We start from the raw sequence: 27,211 nt of genomic DNA on the forward strand, positions 1-27,211 counted from the left end.
TTTATGTTCAGGCTGGTGAGTTTTTCTGTAATACCTGAGTGGGGAATGGTGTCGAAAGCCTTGGCGAGGTCAAGATAGGCTGTGTGAACCACCTTTCCCCTCGTCTATGGCCTTGGTGACTGTCTTGAAGAAGTCAACCAGGTTTAGTAGGCATGATCTGCCTGTAACAAAGCCGAACTGGGTCAGGTCAAGTGTTTGGAGGTTACCAATGTCTTTGTTAATTAGATCCATGACGATGCACTCCATAGCCTTGCAGACCAGGCTAGTCAGGCTTATGGAGCAATAGTTACTAGGGTTAGTTGTGGCCCCTCCTTTGTGGAGAGGAATAACCGTTGCTGTGTGCCATTCTGTGGGCATGTAGCCTTTGGAGAGGCTGAGGTTGAACAGCGTGTTTAGGTGGGGGGGTTAGTTCATTCTGTAGTTCGTGCAAGACGCAGTCTGGGACACAATCTGGTCCCATTGATGCTGTGTTTTTGGCTTTTGAAAGGGCTCTTTTCACCTGTGCATCTGTGATTTTTGGGACACTACACTTTTCTGGTATTGTTGTGGGCCTTTTTGGAGGTGGGGGGGTGGAGTTTGCACTGAATCTATCTGCCAGTATGTTGGCAATATCAGTAGGTTCTGTATATTTTGTGCTATTTTGCACTAGTTCAGTGCATATCTGCGAGTTGCCACTTAGATTCTTAACATAGCTAAAGAAGGCTTTGTGGTTATCCTTTGAATCCTTGGCTATTTTTCTTTCGAAGTTAGCCTTGGATGATTTCATGAAGGACCTTAGTTTCTTACTGATACTGATCAGGGATGTGTTTCCTTCTTGGGATTTGCTTTTTTCTGAACTAGCTTCCTCCTTCTATTGTATAGCCTGTTTATTGTAGGGGTCCACCAAACTGGTTTCCTTCTCTTAGAGGAGTGAGTCTTGGTTTTGCTAGGGATGACACGATCCATGCATCCTTGTAGGTGCTCATAGAGTGCATTTGTAAAGGTTTCTGCATCTTGGGCAGCATTATCCTTTAGTGTGGGGGCTGTAAAAGTTACCACCTCTGTCTTAAGTAAGGTGAAAATTTGCTTTAGAAAAGTTTTTTTACTGTGGTTTCCTTAGTTGGGGCTGGTAGTGGGGTGTGGACATCCAGAGTGATTAGTTTATGGTCTGATCTAACCAGTGACGAGTTGACCTCCAGTGTGGAACACCTGTCGCCCATGTTGGTGATGACCAGGTCCAATATGTTTTCACCTCCGGTAGGGAATTTACCAGCTGATCCAGGGCATTTGAGTTGATGAATTCCAGGAAGCGCTGGGCCTGGGAATTTGTACTCGAGTAGTTTTCCCAGTGAATGGTAGGGTAATTGAAATCGCCCAATATCAGGGTGTTCGGTAGGACCTTCATGTTTTCCAGTGTCTCCAGAAAGGTGGAGTGGTGGTCCTGGGTCATGGAGGGTGATCTGTAGCAGGCCACAATTTGCATTGCAGATTTACCCGATGTTAGTTGCACATGGAAGATCTCAGAGGTATCATGCTGCGCCACTAACCTGGAGGTGTAGGTATCCTTGATAAATATGGATACATCCCCTCCTTTTGTGTTTTGGTCCATGTTCTGTGGCTGAAACGTGTGGTATGAGTTGTAGTGAGGTAGTGCTGGGGTGCTCTCTGGAGCCTTGAACCAGGTTTCAGTTACTGCACAGAGGTCAACGTTCTCCATACTAAGGAGTGCTTTGAATGCATGCATTTTGAGATTTAAACTCCTGGCATTGAGTAGCATAACCCTCAGTTTTTTGTTAATTGTGCTGTTTACGGAGGTGGGTTTGACTTTTGAGCCTTGCCTAAAAAAGGCACTATGGGGGCAGCAAGAGCCTTGGCCAGTATTCGAAAGCCTAGGGGTGACAGGTGCAAGCCGTCTCTTGTGAAGCAACGTGGCTTGTCGAGCATGTCGCACCAGGCTGAAAGACACTGCATCCCCTTTGAATGACACCAGAAGCTTAGCCAATTGTTGAAATTGATAATTTTTTCTTTATACTGAGGTATCATTTTCAGTTAGGGCAGGATGCTACTCCGGGTTAGGGTCATACCAGCCTGGGCTACATGATCAGAGAGGTCTTCCATATCTCTTTTCATGTAGTCCAGGGAGGTACATCTCAGGTCATTCCCACCAACATGAACAATGACAGAGTCATATTTGTACTTGTTCTGGAGTGACCTGAGTGCTTGTGGTATGTGGCGGATTCTGGCTCCCGACAGGCAGAATGTCATCACCAGTAACCTTCTGCTTGTCCAGCCTAGTGAGTGGGACGTCAGTGTGCCTGACTACAGAGTCACCTATTACTGGTATGTTAGGTGTGTTATTTCACCTTAAAGGCTGTGATTGTGTGACACACTGATTTTGTGTTTTATGTGTTGTCTGGTTTGTGACGGGAAGTGCAGGTTGTTTGGGTGTCTGCTTTGGAGGTCTCTGATGCTTTTGTAGGTTTTTATTTAGAGCCTTCGAGTATGATTTTGTGTATTTACGTGTATTTTTTGCCAGTGCTGTTTTAGTAGGTCTCTGTGCGGCTGGAGTTGTGGTGCAAGTGTTAACCTTCTCCTCGTGACTGTCTGTTCCAGTCTTGGGTGGAGACAGCTTAGCTTCCAGTTTGGCTTTATAATTGCATTTCTCGCATATGTTAGTGTTTTGTGGCAGGAGGAGAGGGTTGTCTGTGTACATGAGGCAGTTGTAACATTGCCTCAGGATACCCAGATTCACCAGCTGGACTGGAGAGTCCGCCTGAAGTTGCCTTTTGGTAATTCCTGAATAGTAGGGTGAGCTGCTTAGTTGCTTGGTTGGTAAGGGGTGAATAAAGAGCCTTGCCCTGCTGGGCAATCCGTGTCAGGGTATATTAGTGCTTGCTATTAGGTCTGAGCAAGTACTGGGCTGTAAGATGCTTTTTGAGTGCTTAGGTTGAGAGTTAGAATAGTTTCAAGGGAAAAACTGAACAGGAGACTTAGTGGAGCCGGGAATAATTTAACCGTAGCTAACCGGCACTGCCCAGTGTGTAAAACCGTTCACGTTTTTATAGCAGGGAAATGAAAGAGATAGAAATTAGCCCAAAATGGCCAATAAACTACTAACTTCTAGGCTGGAACCACTCCTCCAGGGACAGATAGGTTGCTCAAAGCTCCCCTCTCTCACAGGTGAAAAGAGAAACTTCCTTCTATCCAAGTAAGGTATGGGCAACTCAGAAACTAGTATCACAGCCCTGAATTCAGCACTAGCCTGAAAACTGGACTATACTAGACAAGAAAGGTGGGAAACAAGGAATTTATTTTTTTTTTGTTTCTTTGAAAGGATAAGGCAAAAACAGTAAAAAAAAAACCCCAGTAAAAAATACACTTAAAACAGCTTTAAATGACTACAAACGATCAGAAAAGGCTATTGCACTTTAGTGTATATCCTACAACAGTTAAACAAATTATTTAAACAAAAAACTTTTTAAAAGTGCAGGCAGTCAAATAAGTACGATATGTGAAAAAACAAGCTTTTAAATCACAATAAACACTGGAAAATCTGCATTTAGGAGGAAAACAGTTAAGTACAGCAAGAAAGTACAGAAAACTGATACTTAATCACTCCAAAGTCTCTCTTCTAAGCTAGAAGGCTTGTATCAGTTTAAGGCTTTCTAGTGCTACCCAGTAGGTTAGTTACAGGAAAGATGGGAAACAAGCACAGATGTGGTCTTTTAAACCAGAAAGTTGAAAGAGATGGACAAACTGTTCAAATGGTCAATAAACTACAATTTCTAGGCTAAGAACCTTTCTTCTCATGGTAGACAGGCTACCTAGTGCTTACCACTCCCACTGATAAGCTAGAAGGCTTTCCTCTAACACAGAAAGGCTTGCGGGGCTCAGAAGCTTACCAACAGTCCTGGATACAGCAACTCTGTATCTGGACTAGGCTAGTTACAGGAAAGGTGGGAAACAAGCGCAAGTGGAGATTTTAAACCAGAACGTTGAAAGAGATGGAAAAAACTGCCCAAACGGCCATTAGCTACAATTTCTGGGCCAGGAGCTACTCCTCTTGTGGTAGATAGGCTACCTAATGCTTACCACTCCCACTGATAAGCTAGAAGGCTTCCCTCCAACACAGAAAGGCTTGGGGGACTCAGAAGCTTACCAACAGTCCTGGATACAGTAAGTTTATATCTGGACTTGACTAGTTACAGGAAAGGCAGGAAACAAGCTTAGAATTTTTTTTTTGTTACAGAAAAGCAGCTAAAACAGTAGTAAATACAATTCAAATTGTAGTGCAGGACAGCACACCCGAGTGTGTAGCAACACTATGGCAAATACAGTTCAAATAAATGCAATTAAATTAACAAATGCCTAAAAACCAAGTGCAGACCGCAGTAAAATAGAAGGCTACTAACAAGCAGTAATAAGTGCAGAGTAAGAGCGACTGAACAGATAACAGCACGCAGAAGAGCAACTAAGACAGTTACAGTAAGAGCAGCTGAATTAAAAAAAAAAATATATATATATATATATATATATATATATATATATATATATATATATATATTTATTTATTTATTTATTTTTTGAGGGAGGGAGGGAACAGAGCAGGATTAAGAGGCTACAGGGGTTGTCCTTCCCAAATGCTCTCTTTGTACACAGTAGGAGTGCCTGAAATCAGAATATGATCTCACTGCACTCAGTTGAGTGAGCAAATGAGATGGGCCCAGAAGGAGTATCCAAATACAAATCTACAAGAGGGGCGGGCAATTTCAAAGCCACCAACATTAACACCAAAACAAGAACAGGAAGGGTGGGTGGGGAAATAACTGTAGAGAGAAAGCCACAACTTCAGTTGAGTTAATATTCAGTGAAAAACACAAATAAATAAATTAAATACAGTACTATATGCAAAAGAGTAGATAAAAGTGTACTTAAATTCACTTATACATCCAGCTGATTTCAGGTAGATGTTAGCCGACCAAAGCTCTGATATTAAGCAGAGGTAACTCAAAATGTACCACTGTGGTGCTGCGGTAGCATTGTCACCTCACAGTAAGACGTTGTCCTGTTCGATTCTCAGTTAAAGCATCTTCTGTGTGGAGACATGCGTGAATGGGCGTACCTTCATTGAAGGTTGTGTGTCAGAGCTGGCAACTTGGCATGTAAAAATCTACTGCCAATCATTAGCGGACCGGAGTTCCGCTGTGGCGACCCCTAACTGGGAAAAGCCGAAAGATACAACAACAACAACTCAAAATGTACCACTTATATAAGGCAAGTCAGAATGTCAGTGATGAGGTGAAGCTACCCCCCACTGCTATCAATGGTTACACAGAAATTCTAAAAAATACTCTGTAGAGAGACAGCCACAACTTCAGTTGAGTTTATATTCAGTGAAAAACACAAATAAATAAATTAAATACAGTACTATATGCAAAAGAGCAGATAAAAGTGTACTTAAATTCACTTATATGTCCAGCTGATTTCATGTAGATGTTAGCCAGCCAAAGCTCTGATATTAAGCAGAGATAACTCAAAATGTACCACTTATATAAGGCAAGACAGAATGTCAGTGATGAGGTAAAACTACCCCCCACTGCTATCAATGGCCACATAAAAATTCTAAAAAGTACTCTGTAGAGAGACAGCCACAACTTCAGTTGAGTTAATATTCAGTGAAAAACACAAATAAATAAATTAAATACAGTACTATATGCAAAAGAGCAGATAAAAGTGCACTTAAATTCACTTATATGTCCAGGTGATTTCAGGTAGATGTTAGCTGGCCAAAGCTCTGATATTAAGCAGAGGTAACACAAAATGTACCACTTATATAAGGCAAGTCAGAATGTCAGCGATGAGGTGAAATTACCCCCCACTGCTATCAATTGCTACACAGAAAATCTAAAAAGTACTCTGTAGAGAGACAGCCACAACTTCAGTTGAGTTAATATTCAGTGAAAAACATAAATAAATAAATTAAATACAGTACTATATGCAAAAGAGCAGATAAAAGTGTACTTAAATTCACTTATACGTCCAGCTGATTTTAGGTAGATGTTAGCCAGCCAAAGCTCTGATATTAAGCCAAATAAACAGCCTCTGCAAGGCTCGAACCCAGGACCCTGCACACCATATTTAAAGTAATTTACCACTAAGCCATAGCAAATATTAATATCTTGCTATGGAAAATGTTTCACTGTTGTTTAATGCAGTCATTTGGGTTGAGGGAACACATTTTCTAGGAAGAACATATATATACTGGGTATTAAATGGCAGATCTGATGGCTTTGAATAATGCCATCAGTCACAAAAAGCATAGGTAAAATTCACCATCTTCAATCACAAGTGCATGTAAGGGTTTCTCAGCTGTTACTTTCACAGGTACATCAGACATCTCAGATGGCACAAGTGTGAGAACCTCATCTCTGTTCCAGAAATATTCTATCTCTTTTTCAGCTGACAGACAGGCATTGTCTCTCTGAAACTAGTTCCTACTGAAGCAACATGCTTATAGATGATCCACAATCAATTAATATTGTATAAGCCACAGATCTGGAACAACTTTCAGTTATATACAGGATCCATTCTGGTCCATAACTACATATCCATATGTAGACTTCACCTCTGGGTCCAAAAGTTCTCAACATAAATTTTATGACAAAAGCTTGCGTCACAGATTACTGTTTTCTATATAGTTTTATATATATTTTTATCTTCATGCCTCAAAAAAAAATAAATCAAAACTATATCAGCACTTCTGTTAAAGACAAACCTTACGTTATCTGAAGAGAGTAATTATTTGACAGACAGTTTAGTTTCCATTTTCTTCAGTCATTCCTTAACAGTTTGCACATTTCTCCCTGCCAGGTTGTTAAATGAATTGAAATAGCAGTTACATGATAAATTCCATTTCTCTTGATATAGCTTGATATAACTCATTTCAACACTGGAGAAACAAGAAAGCAATAATGCCTGACAAAGTATGTGTTATTGTGGAAGTAACGCACATCTAGGAGGGTTCTAAGGCTCTATACTGCAAGCAAAGGACCTCTACACCCCTGGAAGGGCATTATTTCACAATAACACGCAGACTAGATGGCATTATTGTGCTTATAATGGGCTATCAGTTAAATTGTTTCGAATTTTTATGAACACACACACACACACACACATATATATATATATATATATATATATAGATAGATAGATAGATAGATATATGTATATATATATATATATATATATATATATATATATATATATATATATTTTTTTTTTGTTTGTTTGTTTGTTTTTTGTTTTTTAACGTAAAATAGTTCCTCTCCTAACATTGTAACTTGATGTAGCATATGTACTTGCTAAAGGAAATATTTTACATTCAAAATGTAAGTTATGTAAATATTTAATGCCTACACACACACACACACACACACACACACACACACACACACACACACACACACACACACACACACACACATTCAGAAGCACAGACAGACCCACAGTCAAATACACAAAACACAGACGAACAGACACACTTACTGTACATAGATAGAAAGACAAATACACAGAAAAAGAGAGAGAGACACACATATCCTGCACTTAACATCCACATTATTGAGTGGATAGATCTCTAATGTTGCTTTTTTCCAAAAAATAAAAATAAAAAAGACAAGTCATAGCAGCAACTCCATCCCCCTTTACTATCCCCGATTTTGCTGCACAACACTGCTTAGTGTATTAATCACTCTGGTAAATGACTGTGGATTACAGTCTGTCAGTGAGGCTCAAACATTCAGAGCTTCATAAATATTACTTTTTAATCAATTCATAATAACAGACAGCCTGTTTCAGTTATCATGGTCTGTCTCTCGTATTCACATATGCAAGCACACATATTTACAAACACACACACATACATTTATTCTTTATTTTCTTTTTTTTTACGTTATCTTTTTAATTTTAAGATCAGTAAACAGCACTGATTAGCGATCAAACAAAATGACAGACTTTTTTTTAATTGTCTGAGCTTCACATCAGTGTTTAATTTGCTGCCATGAAGCAGCAGATTTGCTTTTCAGTGGGCATTACCATTTGTTCTCCAATCAGAGTGGTGATGAACAGGTCTTCCATTCTCTAAGACTCATTAATATATACTAGCACTTCTGGAATACTCTATGTGCTAAAAATCTGTCTTAGTTTTTTTAGTAGTTGCAATTGTAAGGAATAAAATGCAAGGCATATTTATCTATCTGCTTTGAATGTGTGCCTATCAGAAACAAAAACACTTTTCCAAGCAATGAGACAGGGAATCCTATCGGCACACTGGAACACAGTTTCTCAGTCAGTCTTATGGCTACAGAGATACATTCATTGGCAACTCACTGCTTGTCTGACCCTTATCTTTACTTCCTTTTTTCACATGCTGACCCATGCCAGGCCCCATACATATTATTTAACTATGTCTTATATTCTGGACATTCTAGAATGAGCTTGATGCACGTGTTCAGTATTACGAAAGGTTAATGAATATTCAAAGCCCATTGAACTTGTCTCTGGTACCTAAAGCTAACCTTCCACAAAAGTATGTTAAAAAACTTGACTCACTACAGGCCAATAATTCATTGTGTAGTCATTCACTTATGATAAGGCCCTAAATCTGGCAGTCTAGCACTGGTGCTTGATTAGTTACATATAAGTCTATATTTCTGTTCTGGAGGACTTAGGCTACTTAATGTATGTAACCCATCAATATTACCAAGGCATTTGCCTGGCCTGCAGAATGTCTTACTCATACTCTCTCAGTACTACCTTCAGCTGCTGTACTCTTAAGGAACCTGTTTGTAAAACATTTGCCTTACAAAACATTTAGTGATTTGTGATTTCTGCATATGGTAAAAACATGATTATACAAACATATTTATGGAATCTTTGCATTCCAGAAGTTGTGCCTTTTCCTTCCTTGAGTAGTAGACATTACTTTTCTTCTACAGGCATCGAAGTGTAAGACATAAAACTAAATGTTCTCTTATTCCACAAAGTTAATCATCCTAAGAGACAACTAACTCTTTTACCTGTGCAATACAGAGATATATCAGTAGACTGTGGCTAAGTAATCAACTTTTAAAATGTTAACCAAAAACATCAAAACCACTGCCAGTGGTTGGTTAAAGAGAAACCATATAACCCCAACTTGACCAGAAAAATCCAAAGAACCAGAATTATTTTTACTTAGCACTTCCCTCCCTTTTCTACAGCAGATGCAATTACATCAGCACATAATGACATACTTATGACTACAAAAGTATATGACTAACATAAATATAAAAAGTAAAAAAAAATGGGAAGACCTTAATCATGTCATAAAACTAACCTTCTTTACCACATCATGTTATATAACACTAAAATACCATCTCCAGCTTTTTGAATTTTTGCACCTTTTGCTATGGTTCCACTAACAGGTGGTTATGCTGCTGGGGCAGAACCTTCATTCACAGCCTAATGATATGTGTTTCTGAGTCTGTTCTCCTTCATTTTGATTTGGTAACACTGAACTAGGCAACTGGATTCAATTAATAACTTCATGTGTGGATAAGCCAGGCAGGAAGGGAGAAAATTGATGAGGCATGTACCACTCATCTCTCCTGGAAGACAAGGTGGGTTGTGCCAGGAGTAAAGAGGCATGTCCAACTCAACTCTTCTGAGAGTCAGGGTGGGTTGTACTAGGAGAGAAGAGGCATGTCCAACTCATCTCTCCTGGGAGTTGGGGTGGGTAGTGCTAGGTGTGAAGAAGCATGTTCCACTCATCTCTCCCAAGAGTCATGTTCAGTTGTATTTGAAGTAAAGAAGCATGCCTTGCTCATGTCTTCTGGGAGTCAGAAGGTGCAGTTTCTCTGGATACTGCAGAAATCACTACTTGTGCTTTGGTGGGAGGTTGTTTGGGTACTTACGTATTATCGCAACCAGATTTTTAAGCCCGTGTAGTTCCTGATGTTATCGCAAACTGACTGTATAGTGAAGTAAAAAGGGGTCTCTGAAGTCCAAATCACTTTTTCTATCACCTTGCTTCTGAAACACTAACTGGAATAACAACCAAAGTCCTCTTACTTGGTAGCATCCAAATAACATGAACATAGCAGAATAAAGAATGTCATATTCCTACATGTTTTTCACAAAGTGGCACGGTACTTAACCCTTCATAGACCCTTTTTACTGAAGCAGAAAGTCATTTCACAATCACAATTCTACTTACAGCAGGTTACAAATTTGGTGGCAATTTCATGTGAAATATGATGAGCAGACCTGACTACATTATGCTCTGAATGTAGTAGTACACATAAAGACAATCTGAACTCTGCCTGCACACTCAATGTCTGTGAATGACAAGCCAGCATTGAAACCTGTAACTCCTTCAGGGAAACTCCTAAACTGCTAAGCTGTGAACACACACACACACATGGAAATATAAGGCGAGATCTTCCAGTGAAAGTGGCAGACACACACACTTCAGGTCTTTTCTAAAAGCCTCGAACAGAAACCCTAAATCACTGCTTCCATTAACCAGTAAAGCAACAGCCTACAGTTCCACAACACAGACAGAAAGCGGTAAAGGACGCTACCCGGTAAAATGAAATCTACCATTGTTCCTCTTCCTACATGTCATTCCCAAAGTGGCAAAACAGTACTTACGAATTCACACACCCCTTTTACTTAAGCAGAAAGTCATTTTGCGATCAGATTATCAGTTACAGGAGGTTACAAAATCTGGTTGCGATAATACGTAAGTACCGTTGTTTGGAGGGACTGCCTCTGTAGTTAGTCGAGTGTGTAACTCTCCTTGATGCTAGCTGAGTGTGTGCAGTGATAGAACCATAGATAGAAAACCCTCAAATGATTCCAGATGACTGTCTAAATGAAGGTCCCAAATGGCCCTCACCCTGTTGATTGGGAACAAAAGTCCGATGGGATTTAGTTATCAACAGACAGTGGAGAAAAAAGAACAAAAAATACTGTCCAAGATACTTGCTGGGGGAGACAAGACCTAGCTGCATTCACTCCCTTAGATTAAATTTCAATAGTATTTGACAAAATGCTTCAAAATAATAAACCAGCTTACTCACCATTATTTTCTTTTAGCTCTCTTTGTGTTTTCATTAGCCTTGTCACTGACCACACTTGCTGTGGGGTGGGAGTGCTTTCTTCCCTTTGTTCTCTATTTCTCTCTCTCTCTCTCTCTCTCTCACTGTCAGGTGATAAATTTAACAAAAGTGTTTTGCAGATCACAAATATTATATTTGCATGACCTACACATTGATTTTGAACTAGCTGTTTACACACTTAGTTGCCCTTGCCACCTATTTTATTCAAGCTACCTTCACTCCTGCAGCAGAGCAGAGTTAAAAAAAAAGTGTTCTGCATCACTAAAAGAACAAGGTAGTCTAAACATGCACCTTTTTCTTGTAGCCATTTTATGTTCCATTTGCAACTGTCTCCTACTATACTATAGCAGGGGCGGAGGCATACCTACCTGCCTTTACTGTCTTTCTGGCGAGCTTTCTAAAGTAGTTTCACAGGTCAGTGCAAGCAGTACAATGCTTGTTCACTTACTGCTTTTGTTCTGTTTGTTTGTTCGTTTGTTTTAATTAGTCACAAATTACACATAATGAAGTGTGGTAAGACAATCTTTAATAACGCTCTGACTACCTTAGGTCAAAGGCACTTTTGCAAACTGTTTTTTTCAAAGTGTTGCAAGCAATGCAGTTCCACATGCTCACAACTCTTCTCCTTATTATGTTTCACACACAGCACTTGGGGGAGGGGGTGATGAGGTCTTGCCCTATATTGTTTTTACATGCCACAAACCTTCCCCTGCAAAATTTGCATACAGAGAAACAATCCTATTCTGTGATTTAACTGTTTTATTCCTATTATCTATTATGATGCAGTTAGGTCTCTACATCCTTATCTCATTTTATTACATGAAGCCCTGACCTACCTTTCCTTTCTTTTTTTCTTTATTTCTTTCTTTCTTTTTCTTTCTTTCTCTTTCCTTTTTCTCCTTATTCTTCACCTTTTCGTTCATACAAAGAAGGAAAACCACACACAAACAGCTCACCAAAGCAATTGCAAATACCACCCACAGCTTTACAATATGTTTCTTCCCACTCTTTCTGGGTAACTGGATGCCGTGGAATCAGGAATTTTACAGATCTTTTATACCTCTTAGAGCAAATGCAGACTGGCACCATCATCCTTCCCCCTGAGACTAGCAACTCTGGATGCCAATAAGTAAACATAGACATAAAAGCTCACTCTGCTTAATTTTTCCTGTCATGTGTTATATGTTACAGTGAAAGTAGCGGACATCGATGAGCATGACAAGTCTGAAAACGTCAACTATCTGACTCGAATAATGTTCTCCTCCTTGAAAACTTATGTGAACTAGACACATTCATAGGTTCATAGGTGTACACTAGTCTGACAACCACAAGGGCCTTTTTAAGCCTAGCAATACATCCCTAATCTCTGACAAGTTCTGGTGCCCTTGATAAAAGTAAGTGGGGTCTTGGGAGATGAAACATTTGCAAGCAAGGACCAGGGAGATGAATCATTTACAGCTTTCCTATGTCCAGTAGAGACATAGGTGCCAAGCCAGGAATTACATTTTCTGTTCCCCATCCTAGTGTCCAAGTTACACTTGAATTGGGTAATGGAGGAACTCTGCTTCAAATGGATTAGAAGCCTGTTCCAGAGAAGAAGCAGTCTCTGGGATACATACCTGTCTCTCCAGCAGGTCCTATTTATATCAAAGGCAAAGTCTTTAGAAATGGCAATTCTGGTGCTGTTTGTTTCATGGATATGCAGGAAGTCCATCAGGGTGGGATCCGACAATGCCTTGTATGCCAGGCATAGATCTCCCCTCAAGGCACAGATCTTCCCTCAAGAGCCTGTAAGAGATGGAATACAGGGATAGGGCCTTGAAGCAGTCTGCACAGGACATGTTACTTGCACCCTTTTTTCTTTTGGTGAGGAACCTCTGTGAATGTTCAAATTGTTGGATGCACCTTGTTACGTACAGAACAAAGTGGGTATTGTATTCAATGATAGGTCTGATGAATGCCGAATACAGTGGAACAATGACTTGCTTGGACCTAGATGGCATACCTTTGTTTATAAATTGTGCAACATAGAATGATCTCCTCACTACTGTAGACACGACAGTCAAAGGCTATATTACTGTCTACGCATGTCCCCAAGTCCCTGACTACAGGGTTGACTCTTAGGGGTGTGTTGTTAATATGATAGTTACCAGGTTTAGATGACTTCCTGAAGGATACTATTATGCATTTTTTGGCATTTAGTTTTAGTCTATGGCTCTGACACAACTTATTTTTTCTGTGTAAGTCCTTCTTTCATAACATTACTATTCGTGGGATATTCTATGACTGCTCCTAATTTGCAGTCATCTGCAAATATGAAAAAACAGAGGCCTTTGATATCGGCCATGACTTCAAAAAAATAGATAACAAAAACAGCAATCCCAGGATTGATCCCTGAGGAACTCCACTTATGACTGGCCTCTTTTTAGAGGTGGAATCCCAATTCTAACTTTCTGAGTCCTATCTGTGAGCCAGCTGCCTATCCACTGGGTGATATAAAAGTTTATACCTAACCTCTTGAGTTTCTCAGCAATGTCTTAGTGGGATATTGTGTCAAATGCTTTGGCCAGGTCAAAGTAGGCAGGGTGAACCACTTTGTCCTTGTCCCCTGCTTTGATGACTTTCTCAAAGAAGTCCAACAGATTCAGTAGGCATCACCTGACCTTGATGAAGCCAAACTGAGTTGAGTCCAGTGTCTGGAAGTTTTCTCTGTCATTACTGATCATTTCCATGATAATTATTTTCCTGGCTTTGCATATGAGACTAGAACTTATGGGTCTGCAGTTTCTATGGTTTGTAGATGGCCTACCTTTGTGCAGAGGAATGGTGGTTGCTGTTCGCCATTTGTGAGACATGAAGCCTGATTGGTGGTTAAATAGTGATTCCAAAGGACTTGGCAGGTCATGTTTAATGCTATTTAGAAGGCAGCCTGAGATATTGCCTGGGCCCGCTGATGTAGTATTTTTGGCCTTAGAGAGAGCTTTGAAGGCCTGTTCCCTAGTGATAGTAGACCAAGTCATATTTGATGGTATTTCCTAAAGGGAAAGTTGAGGGGGAGAGAGGGGTAAAGCTAGAACTGAATTTTATGCAGCGGTTTTGCTGTACTTTCTGGCTCAGTATTGGTGGCTCCACTAATAATGAGCTCTGCACACAATTGTGTATTGGCTTTGAGGTTGTAGACATAGCTAAAGAATGCCTTATGCTTGTCCTTGGGTTGGAACACCTAGTTTGCCTCAAATTTGGGTTTGGTAGACATTACTTGCCCTCTGGGTTGTTTGCTTAGTTTGATGACAGTGTTTTTATCCTGATATCTGCTATACCAGTTTTTGTCATGATTTTCTTCCTTTTGTTATACGGTTTATTGATGTTATGATTCCACCAGTCTGGCTTGTTGTTTGAGTTATTTCTTTACTTATTCATGGTGTGTACAGCTGCCCCTATGCAACTATTAACATGTTTATACAGGGTACCCAGGGTTGGGGGAGATTTGGTATGAAGTTAGCATAAAAGTACAGTAGAGCGTTGATTATCCAAAGTAATTGGGACCTAGGGTAGTTCGGATAATCAAATGTTTAGATAATCAAACATATAGTACAGCACATCCAGAGGTAACCAAACCTCTTCACTGCTGCTGCCAGTGGTTGATCTCCCTATCTCTCACACACACACACAGACACACACACAGACAGACACACACACACACACACACACACACACACACACACACACACACGCACACACACACACACACACACAGACACACACACACACACACACACACACACACACACACACACACACACACACACACACACACACACACACACACACACACACACACACACACACACACACACACACACACACACACACACACACACACACACACACACACTCACAAAGCCAAACACACACACCTATTATTTCTAGCTTTGTTGAGATTTCTTGCTGTAAGAGGTTAAGAGGTATGCACAAACCTCTTAACTGCTGCTAGGGGATTGCTCGCTTGCTCACTCGCTCTCACTCTTCACTCTGTCTCACACACATGCATACAACTCCTCAGAAAAATTAATTCCCTTCCAGCAATTGAAGCAGAGTTTTCCCTTCATCCCACCTAAAGTAATCATCATATTTCAAAAAGCAGAATTTAATGAACACACCTTTTCGTGAAGCAAAGCAATCAGCTAAATATCATGAGAAGCAGACATTTTCAAAATATTCCCTTCCACAGCAACAAACACTGTTTCTTGAAGCAAACAGATAAACACACCTACACAATTCCATGAAGCAGAAATGGACCTCCTCAGAAAAATTAATTCCCTTCCAGCAATTGAAGCAGAATATTCCCTTCACCCCTCCTAAAGTAAAGCAACCAGAATCACACAGACACACACACACACACACACACACACACACACACACACACACACACACACACACACACCTCCTCAAAAAAATTAATTCCCTTCCAGCAATTGAAGCAGAGTATTCCCTTCACCCCTCCTAAAACAATCAGCATATTCTGAGAAGCAGAATTTAATGAACACATTATTTTGTTATGCAAAGGAATCAGCTAAATATTCTGAGAAGCAAAAATATTCCCTTCCACAGCAACAGACATACTGTTTCATGCAGCAATCAGCTAAACACACCTACTTGATTCTGTGAAGCAGAAACACACAAAATTCCCTTCCAGCAACAAAGCAGCAAAAACTTCCCAATCAAGCAATGATGATAAATTATGCAGACAAAATTCCCTTCCAGCAACGAAGCAGCAAAAACTTCCCAATAAAGCAATGATGTTAAATTGCGCATGGTAGAAAAATGATGCATGTGCAGATGCAATGGTTTGGCCGTTCGGATTATTGATGGTTCGGATAACTGATGTTCAGACAATTGGCACTCTAGTGTAGTTCCTGAACATTCAGGGTTAGCTGGGGTTCTGGGTTTTATTTTTACTTCAAAGGAGACCAATTTATGGCCTGACCTTATCACAGAGGGCTTTACATTAGCGGGTGTACAGTGCTCTCTCATATTAGTGAGGATCAGATCCAGTATATTTGCACTCCTGGTCAGCATACTGACAATCTGATCCAGGGAGTTTGTGTTTATAAAATCCAGGAATCTCTGTGCCTACATGACTGGTGTCATATATGATTCTCAGTCAATAGAGGGGTAATAGAAGTCACCCATGAATATGATACTGGGTTGGATGGTGAGTGTTTCCAGTAAGCTTAAAAACATGTTATGGGATTCTTAGGCCACAGAGGGGGACAGATAGCTTGCAAAGAAGTGATATGGAATTTTATCTATGATAATTTGAACATGGAGACGCTCAAGTGTATTGCCCTGTTTGACCAGCCTTGAGGTATATTTATTTTTGATGTAAATTGAGAGACCTCTACCTTTAGTCCCTGTATGTGTAGTAGCAAGTCTAAATGTGGAAGGTTTTATAATCTAGCACTACTGGGGTGCTCTCCCTGGCTTTAAACCATGCCTCAGTGACTGAACAGACATCAGCATTCTCTAGGTTGAGGAGAGCTTGTAAGGAGTGGAGTATTTTGTTTAGACTCCCAGCATGTAACAGTAACACCTTAAGATTCTGTTTGTTTTGATTTGCAATGTTGGAAGTGTTTTAGGTTTGACACTGCCTAAAACAGGCACTATGGGGGAGGACAATGTTTTAGTTAATATTCAAAAGCCTAGATGGGAGAGGTGCTGGCCATCCCTGGCAAAGCAGTGTGGTGTTTTGACCATCTTCTTCCATGTTCACAAATATTGCACCCCTTAGAATGACATCAGAGCCCAAGCCAATTATTAAAGTCAGTCATCTTCTGTTTATATTGTTGCATCATTCTTGGAGAAAGTAGGATGCTACTCATTTCTGGGCTCATACTAGCCTGGGAGATATATTCTGAGAGCTCCATGATGTCTCTCTTCAAATAGTCTAGGGAGATGTGTCTCAGGTCATTTACATCCACATGGATCTGAGTGCGTGTGTGTGTGTAATGTGGCAGATCTTGGCCCTTGATAAGCAAATGACTGTGACTTTCTCCTTAGCCTGGTCAGAGGGACATCAGTGTGACTCACAGTGGAGTCTGCAATGACCAGAATGATGTGCAGCCTACTGCAGAAACTGATAGAAATATCATGTGCTTATCTACCCCTACCCACGTTACTCCATCAAGAAAACTAAGGTTTCTTGCAATGAACTTTCCTCAAGCACCACAATTTCTTCTCTAAGGGCCTTGTACAATTTCTGTTCCCATTTGAGGAGGTTAATGCACAAATCAGATTACCCAAATGGAAGAGCTAGTAAGCATTTCAGTTTGCTTAACAGTGTTCATAAAACACTGCAACAGAGAAAAGGGCCAATGATTGATCTAGTAAGTCAAAAATCAGACAATATGCCTAGGAGCAAGTCTAAGGGCAGAGATGTAAAATGAAGCGGAACACAATAAATATCAATGGCCTAAAACAATAGGTTAATTTTGTATGGCTGGAATAGTGTAACCAGGAAAAGTGGACACTACAGTTCTGGAACTGCCACTGTTAACAACTGACTGTGTTACATTTTGTCATTGTGCTAATAACTCATCTCAGACTATCCTGAACCAGTGCTATTACTAAAATTGTCTGTTACAAAACATTGGCAAAGCGTTTCTTTCCAAAATAAATAAATAAAAACTCCCACAATGCCTGATGCTCCTGTTTAAAAGCAGTGGTGGAATAATGCAGTTCATTTAAGGTATGCATTTGTAACATAATATCATAATATCAGAACATTTTATGAAAATTCTCATATTTGCTGTGGTCTATTACATTTATAAACGTCTGCTTTTCTTTATTTTATGTCAGCATTCTCACCTTTTCATCTCCACTCATGAGATACTGATCGACAGCATTGTTTTTCTCATTAGCAAATCCTTGGAGCTTTTCAACTTCTTTTTTGACCTCACTTGCTAGTCTCCTTTTTCTGGCAGTTTTTGTCTCATTGCGTCTTTCCCAGGGAGTCAAAGGTGCTAGAAAGGTATACAAAATAAAATTCAAAATGATCCACAAAATAATTTATGCCAGTCAAGCAACAATTACTGTTTTTGCATGTTATGATAGGAAGTAAAAGTATGTGGGAATGACTGCCTGGGACTTAAGGATTTTCAGTAATTGTGGAAATATCATCTGGTTCTGGAAGGGGAGGAAAAAAGCCCTGGAAGTATTGAGTCCAGGCTTTATTTTATTTATTTATTTACTTACTTATTTTATTCCTTTACTACTAAGTTAAGGCAGGTGACAAATAAAATGCGCATGTTCAGTATACTAACAAGAAATCAAAATTATGATTACTGAATGAAAACATGAAAAGGCAACTACATCTATCCATATTTTTAAATATCAGTAGGCATATGAAATTACTGTTAATGTTTACATAGTAGTCAGAGAGAAGTAGGACCCTGTAGAAGGAGGAGGATGAAGATGGAGATAAGCAAATGCTGGGTTTGGCTCAGAAAACATTTCACTTTGTGGTAAGGGTTGCTTTCAGCTGAGTGCAAACAGTGATTATGAGTAAGTCACAAAAACACTGATGCTAAGTATACATCTATCGAGACTCAGCATAACCAGTTTTAAGATACAGTCAGACCATCTCCACATTCGACAAAAATACTTTTGGAGCATTGATCCATATGTACCTCTTAGCCGTGCTTGCCAAGATTTCTAAGGTATAGTGTTTGTTACATGCACACAGTGCTCAGAAAACATGATCATTTAGTTACTATAGCCAATATGTGAGATCACAATGAGATTTTAATACTAACAATATGTTTTTGTTTTTATAGAATAAAAAAAAAATACTTAGCTGCATACTGAACTTGTGAATTCATAACCCCAACCTGAAGTTATCACAACATTAGGTTGCTGGAGGCAATCACTCAGTGAGGATGGAAGACCTGTGCTAAGCTACCTTTGAGTTTACTGCAATATATTGAACTTCACCATTAGTTACTGCTGATGGGTCTATCTGATGCCCCCTTTTTAAATTACTTAGTACAAATCAGCCTCACAATTATGGTTTGGAAGTAGCCTTCACTAAACTGTAACAACATTTATTTATTGATTTATTACATTTGTTAACCAGGAAAGTCTATTGGGCCTAGGTGAGCCCATTTTCAGTAGAGGCCCGGGGTGAAAAGCTCCACAATAACATTAACAGTACATACAAGAAAAAGCACAATATACGGTGTATATACAGTCTCAGTGCATGGAAATAAATATTAAACACAATGGTACATGTTATTTACAAGCATTACACATCCACATTGTATACAGTTTTATCATTGAGGATGGAGTTAGTCAGGTAGGGTAGCAATTTTGATTGTTAGTTGTTGGAGTTATGTAGGCATAAGCAGTTGAATTCAGCAAGTCAGAGAGAGCTCCTAAGTAGTGATATTGTAGAGGGATATAGTAGTGGATCAGGTGTTAGGAGGTACTCTTTTGGCACAAGTACATTGCCAGAGAGAAGAGAGGTGTGATCTGACACACTTCTTAAAGACAGAAGGATTACTGATTGTTCTGATAGAAGGTGGGAGGGCATTCCATAGTTTTGAGACAGTAAAAGAGTACAGCATTTGACCAGCTGCAAGGGTAGGTTTTTCAACTTTCAGCAACATTGTGTTTTTGGATCTTAGTGGCCTGGTAGGGTGGTATGTAGTCAATAAGGAGGAGAGGGAGGGGCATGTTGAAAGCTTGTATATGCGTTTATGTGCAGTGGTTAATTGTGAATAAGTGAGGTAGTGTGGGAGTTCGAGCCAGTTTAGCTGTTGTCGAGATAAGCAGTGGTGTGCTGTGTTTTTTGAATTTGTTACACATTTGACAATATTGTTGTAACATGAGTCCAGTTTGGTTTTCAGGGAGGACTGGATATTGGTTAGGATTGGGGCATCATATAGTAGAGATGGTAGCAGGAAGGATGATGCTAAAGCTTTTTAGCAGTAATATTAAGGTAGTATTTGTGTCTATAGAGGGTATTTAATTTTTGATGTTTTTTTTTTATGTTGCTATGGATATGGAGGTCAAATGTTAGATTTTCATCAATAATAATGCCTAGCAATTTGATACTTGGAACAACTTCAATGAGATTATTATGGGATTGGATAGAAAAATCATTCTTGTACAGAGGGGTAGTTTTTTTTTTTGGGGGGGGATATTAAAAGTTTGGTTTTATTGGGATTTAGAGTGAGATGGTTGTTTGACATCCAAGTTTCGGTTGAAGTGAAAGCATTTTGGGTATGACGTTGTAACTCAGATATAGATTTGGCAGTACAGATGATTGTAGAATCATTTGCATATTGGATAACTGTGCCATGGGTAAGGGTGGTGTGGACGTTGTTAATGAATATATCCTTGAGGTACACCTGTGGATGTGTTGAGAAAAGGTGAGAAGGAGTGTTGCCATTTGGTGGATTGTTGCCTATTGGTGAGATAGTCAGAGAACCAGTTTAAGGTATGGGGTGAGAGACCTAAGCTGGTGAGTTTTGTGAGCAGAAGGGGATGTGAACCATGTCGAAGATAGATCTAGGAACAGTGAGGAGACTATGTAACCACTATCACAAGCCCTGTTTACTGTGTCCATAAAGGATATGAGAGCAGTACAGGTACTATGACCTGACCTGAAGCCATGCTGTGTGGGGGAAAGTATCTGGTTTTGGACAAGATAGTTAAGAAGTTGAGTGTGAATACATTTTTCTAATATTTTAGACATGGGAGAGAGGATAGCGATGGGTCGGACATTATTGAATCCCACCCATCATTATCAAACCATTACTAGATACTCAGAAAAAGAACCATACCATATTGGTATGTTTGAACAAAAGCAGACAGAAGCTGAACAGCCATTATTTATTTGATCCTGTGTCAATAATGCATAACTATAGCAAACATAAAGTAACAAAAAAGAAAAACAGAAGTAAAACATTACTACATTGTTGTGAAATTCATAAAAATCTAGTTGTGCACACACTCAAGTCACTACACCATAGGTACCTGTATGATTCTACCATAGTCCACATGGTCATTAATAACCTAATATGTATTTCCATGGACTATATGAAGAGGGACATTGTCAAACTCTCTCAGCAGCATTCTACCTTCACCAAGGATGATACCACAGTATGAACAAAGGATGATGGACTTCAATAACTGGCTTAGTTTCTGGTGTCTTTCCAGAGGGATTCAAAATTTGTCAGCATGAGAGGACATGGTAAATGAACCACATTATTCCACCTTATTTTGCAAAGGATGGTCTGCACCTGTCTCCTCTAGGCTTACAAATATTGCCTAAAACTTTATCCATCCCCTTAGACCCTTTTTAGGCAATGCCAAATTGACAAACCTACCAACAGAGCAAATATAACGCAAAAAAACCTAAAGGTATTGCTCGATGCTAGGAGCCTAAACAAGAAAAGTACAATTGTGTACCTACCATAAATGTAGATGTTCGAGTGTATTCACTGTCGCAGTCATTACACTTGGGTTATCCTGCTGGCAGGCTACCCGCAGTTGGCCTGAATTCCAAAGTCCTGGTCCGGCGTCGGTTGCTGTTGCCTCTTCCCTGACGTCAGTGCACCAGGGGTATAAAAGATGCAGCCAACGCCATTTTCTTCAGTTTTTCTTGCCCCATATGTCAGGTGCCCCCAAAAGGGTAGGCTGCAAAAATTATGATCATAAAAAAGCATGCACATAACCTTCATCTACAAGCAAATACACCACATAGGTTGTATAGAATAGATAGGTACAGATAAGTCCCAGCAAAGAAAAAAGGAGGATGGTGGGAGGGTAACCTGGACTGCAACAGTGAATACACTTGAACATCTACATTTATGGTAGGTACACAACTGTACTATGTTCATCGTGTTTCACTGTTGCAGTCATTACACTTGGGTTGAATCCCAAAGCTGAGGTTGGGCGGCTGGGCCTAAATAGAGTTTGGATTGGCTATGAGACCCTGTAGAACTGCAGTGGCAAAGCCTGCTCTGGATTTAGAGTAGAGAGGTAAATGGTAGTGCTTTGTAAAAGTGTGCACTGAAGTCCATTTTGCAGCCACCAAAATATCCTTGGTTGGTACTCCTCTGAGGAAGGCTGCTGAAGTGGCTGCTGCTCTGGTAGAATGTGGCCTAATGCCCTTGGGCACTGATTTGCCATGTTGTGAATAGCAGAAACTAATGCAGTGGCCTATCCATTTTGAAATAGTCTGCTTTGAAATGACTTTTCCTTGGGAACCTGCAGCATATGCCACTAAGAGTTGCTCAGTCTTTCTGAAGGCTTTAGTCTTGTCCAAGTAAAAGTGTAGCTGTTTGTGTATGTCCAAGGTATGCAGACGTCTCTCCCCCTTATTCTGTGGGTTTGGGTAAAAGGTAGGCAAATGTATGGTTTGGTTAAGAGCCACGCTGGACACTACCTTAGGCATAAATGTCAGGTTTGTCCTTAGAGAAACCCTGTCCTGATGGAAAATAATAAAAGGTTCCACAGCCATAACTACCTGTAACTCTGAGACTCTTCTTGCTGAAGTTATTGCTAGGAGAAGAGCGGTTTTTCATGACAAGTATTTTATCTCTGCTGTATTGGCTGGCTCAAAAGGAGGCAGTGTGAGTTTTTCCAAGACAAAATTGAGGTCCCATGTAGGTATTGGAGCTCTCCTTGGAGGTCTTATGTTTTGGGCCCCTCTGAGAAACTGTCTTAGCAGTGGATGAGAAAAAATAGGTGGGTCCATATTGTAATGAGCTGAAATGGCAGAGGCATGGATCTTAATTGATGAAAAGGATAGGCCTTTGTCCAGCATCTCAGTACGGTATTGTAAAATCTGAGGAATATTTGGTTCAAGTAAGTCAATTCCCTGCTCTTGGTTCCAAGCACAGAATCTCTTCCATTTTTCTGCATAAGATTTTCTGGTGCTGGGCCTCCTGGCCTCCAAAATAACATCCATAACTGCTTTAGAGAGAGGTGTGTTCTGAATGATTACATTATCTGCCATGCAGCCAGATTTAGGGTTCTGAGTTGGCTGTGCAGGATCTGATTGTTCTGTTGGGTCAGCAAATGAGGTATTAGAGGAAATGCCCAGGCTGGGTCTTGAGACAAACTCTTTAGGATTGGGTACCAGTGCTGGTGTGGCCAGTCTGGGACAATCAGTATCATTTTTGGCTTCTCTTGTCTGACCTTTAGGAGTACCTTGGAGAGGAGAGGCAGAGGAGGGAAGGCATATACTGTAAGTGCTTTTCAGCTGAATGAAAGGGCGTCCACTTTCCATGCTTGCTTGTGATAAGTCCGAGTGCAGAATCTCTGTAGCTGGCAGTTGTGAGGGGAGGCGAACAGATCTATGTCTGGGCATCCCCATTTCCCTGTTATCATGTTGAAGATTTGTGGATCCAGTTTCCACTTCTGAGGATCCATGAGGTTTCTGCTTAGTTCGTCTGCCAAAGTATTTGTCTTTCCTGGCAGGAATTGTGCTTGCAGATGTACTTGATAAGTCAATGCTGTGTTCCACAAAGTCATGGCTTGCCTGCAAAATTTTTTTCCCCATCTGTCCAAAGCCCTATAATCTCTGTCTGAGGGGACAGGGTTTTTGGCAGAGGCAGCCTTGAACCCTTTGGGACCCTGTGAGATAGTTTCTGGGTCAGCAGCAGGGTTTTTGTAAAGAAATTTATGGGAGTCTGGGACCCTGTAGTATCTGTCCGGCTTAACAGGGGCAGGAGATAAAGAGTCTGGAGACAGGCCGGACTCTGAAAAAACATCATCTACTATGTCTAGAACAGGGAGAATTGCAAGAGGTCAGTGCTGAGGAAGTAAAAGAAAGTCTCGAAGTCTTTTCTTAGAATCGGAATAATCCTGGCTTTCTCAATGGAAATGCTCCCTCATGGTATGCAGGGTTTCCCCAAAAGAATAGTCCTCAAGAGGAGAAGCTGAAGGAATAGAATCTTCAGCATCAGAATCCTCATAGGGAGGAATAGAATATCCCTGATTAGAAGAGGAATCAGAGGAAATGGAAACCTGATCAGAGGAATCATATTCAGTTTCTTGCCTAGGCCTCTTATCAGGAGGGGGATGGGAACCCCTGATCAAAGTAATTAGGTCTTCGGCCATTTTGAGCATCTGTTTTCTTAGGCATAGAAGCCTGTCCTGGAGAATGCTGTACTGGTTTCCTTGTCTTTAAAACAGTTTTAGACTTTGTCTTGGATGCTGAAGTAGGCTTTATATAAAGTTGTGTAGGTCTGAAGACACCCTCAGAAGCCGATGCCTGCTCAGCGGCTCCGGACCCATCTGAGGGATTAATTTCCGAAGGGCCAATACCTTGAGTATCCAGAGGCCTAGCTGTCTCCATGTGGGAGTTGGAGGTGGCCTGTGGCTCTGAGGTAGCGGGAGTCAGGGGGTGCGAAAGAGCCTCACTGAGCACCGGCGAACCGGTGACTAGCCTAAAAGAGGCTTCGTCGTCGGTTTTGGACCTCGGATGCTTGTCCTTGTCTTTATCCTTGCATTTTTTACGAATTACGGTCATCGGTTGTTCCGACGGCATTATGTAGTTAAACCTTCTGCCAAAATAATGAAAAGCAAAATCGTACCGACACTTAATAGTGCGTTGGTTAAATCTAGCACAAAACCGACAACTAGCAACATCGTGGTTAGGGCCTAGGCAAGGAATACAGTAAGAGTGGAAATCCTTATGAGGTATTTGCTTCCCACAAGAAATATAATTGTTAACTTTTTCTGACATCGGTCTGGAGCAAGAAAAAAGTTTCCCCAATGGGGTACTTAGCTTTATTGAAGACTTTGGATCTGAAATTCGATTTCGAATATCTCAGGAGTCGGCCGACCAGCACTTGCGAACTGCTTTTGCTTTGGGCACCACACAGCAAGAAAGACTGAAGAAAATGGTGTCAGCTGCATCTTTTACACCTCTGGCGCACTGACGTCAGGGAAGAGGTGACAGCAACCGACGCCAGACCGGGACTTTGGAATTCAGGCCGACTGCGGGTAGCCTGCCAGCAGGATAACCCAAGTGTAATGACTGCAACAGTGAAACATGATGAACATCTGTACACTCTATAAGCTCTCCTCAGTCTGGAGAATATAAACATCTGTGCCATTACTGAGACACCTTTTGAATCCACAGAAAGTACTCTGGCAGTGCAAGGCTTCAATGCCTTCCATACATTTAGCTTATCAGCTGCACAGACAGGGCAAAAGGTGGAGGAGTCTGCAGCTATATTAACAACAAGCATAACTATACATTGGTAAAACAGGATGATGCCCTAGAATTTATTCATGTGCAAATCACTACAGACGAAGTCCCATACCATATCCTACATCCCTGAAATCCCATAGCTTACTCTAGATCTACTGGAGACACTCACCATTAAACCAAATGCCCTTTTCATTGGAGACTTTAACTACCCCCCCCCCCCATAAAATGGGAAACATACACTGTCTCATATGCACAAGATACAATGATTCCTGGACTTTATTAACACAAATACCCCTGACTAGATAATGCTTACATGCACCAGAGGTTCAAATATTACAGGACCTGGTACTCACCAATATGGGAATGCTGCACCCCCCCCCCCCCCCAGGTGAGGTTGGACACAAAGCTGTCTCCTTCGGAATAAAAATCAACTCAGTAACCCCATCAAACCCTGTAATACTTAGGAATTATTCTAAAGCAAACTACACTCCATTAAGTGACAGTTTGTCAAAATTCTATGCTCTTCCCAATCCTGAGTTCACAAGTACTTCCCAATCCTGAGTACAAAATGTAAATGGCCGTATAGAGGCTGCTGTACCTACTAGAAATAAGCCCAAAACAAACTCTAAAAACAATTCACACTGGTGGAATCACAACATTAATAGGGTATATAACAAAAGGAAAAAAGTCTTGGCTAAAATCAGGAAGAGCAACTCCCATACTGATAGGAGCTCTCTAATTAAACTAAAGAGGAAACTAAGAGGACTAATGAAATTCAACAAGACCAGTTTGAAGTCCAACAAGGCCAATTAGAGGTCAAGAGAACCTCACAGACTAAAGACAACCACAAGGTCGTCTTCTACAGCTATGTCCAAAACCTCAACAGCAGCACACATCATTGTGAGGAACTAATGGTTAATGGTGTCACCTTCAGTGAGCAGAGGGATATAGCGAATTTGCTTGCTGACAAATTTAGCTCAGACTTAAAGCCCTATACTCTGTCTCCTACTAGTTCCTGACAGATGATCCCTGCCTGGCATGCAAGGTATCATCAGATCCAGCTCTAATGGACCTTTTGTACATCCACAAAATGAACAGCATCAGAATCACTAGAAACAAAGATTTAAATTTTGCTTATGACATAAATAAGACATGCTGGTGTCTCAGAGGATCCCCATGTTCTGGTAAAGGCCCCCCCCCCCCCACCGATGTGAAGCCGAGTCCATCCCAAACCCTATTTAAGTGCAACCATAAACAATGTATGGGAAATCGGAAATTCACTCTGGGTCTGACCCCCATGTCACTGACATACAGAAGCAGAACCCAAACTAATACACCCTCCACATAACCTCTAAAAACTTCCTAATATACTCCCTAGTAATAAATGTCCATGATTCATAGGGACACAAATAAGATGGGTTGCATGACTAGGCTTATAAAAGCCCTGAGGGTCATTAGCCTAGTATATACCTATGAACCTATTAGTCATCCAAAAAATAATGTGAGAATAAAAAAAGACTGCATGCAATTTCTGTTTACAAAGTATAAATGCATTATATTGTATGTTTTTTATATAAAATTGATGAGGCTGTAGCAAAAGAATTGTAACATCTGACTTTCTGATGGTTCTAATTTTCTGTTACCTAAAGAGAATGAGTTTATTAATGGATATTTGTTACTGTTACTACAGCAACTCTATATTCCTTAATTCAGAATGGCAGTCTGTACAGCTCGATGGTAAACAAGTCATGCACTCTCAGAGCTCATAGCACTACATCTGATCAGCCATTGCTGAAACCATAGCAAGTCCTGCAGAGAAGATCAAAACATGTAAGAATGC

General features: G+C 40.4%; 1 protein-coding gene across 1 annotated transcript in view; it reads right to left on the reverse strand.

The window, feature by feature from the left end:
- Positions 1-27,211, reverse strand: part of LOC122794919 (NACHT and WD repeat domain-containing protein 2-like) — a 1,236,179-nt gene that overhangs the window by 192,988 nt on the left and 1,015,980 nt on the right. The window contains exon 26 of the mRNA XM_044063511.1: positions 18,009-18,163. Within this exon, the coding sequence (XP_043919446.1) occupies positions 18,009-18,163 (155 nt within the window). The remainder of the gene's footprint in view (positions 1-18,008; positions 18,164-27,211) is intronic.

Source organism: Protopterus annectens, chromosome 2.part1 (genome assembly GCF_019279795.1).
Source record: "Protopterus annectens isolate FY-2018-M chromosome 2.part1, PAN1.0, whole genome shotgun sequence".
Classification (NCBI taxonomy): domain Eukaryota; kingdom Metazoa; phylum Chordata; order Ceratodontiformes; family Protopteridae; genus Protopterus; species Protopterus annectens.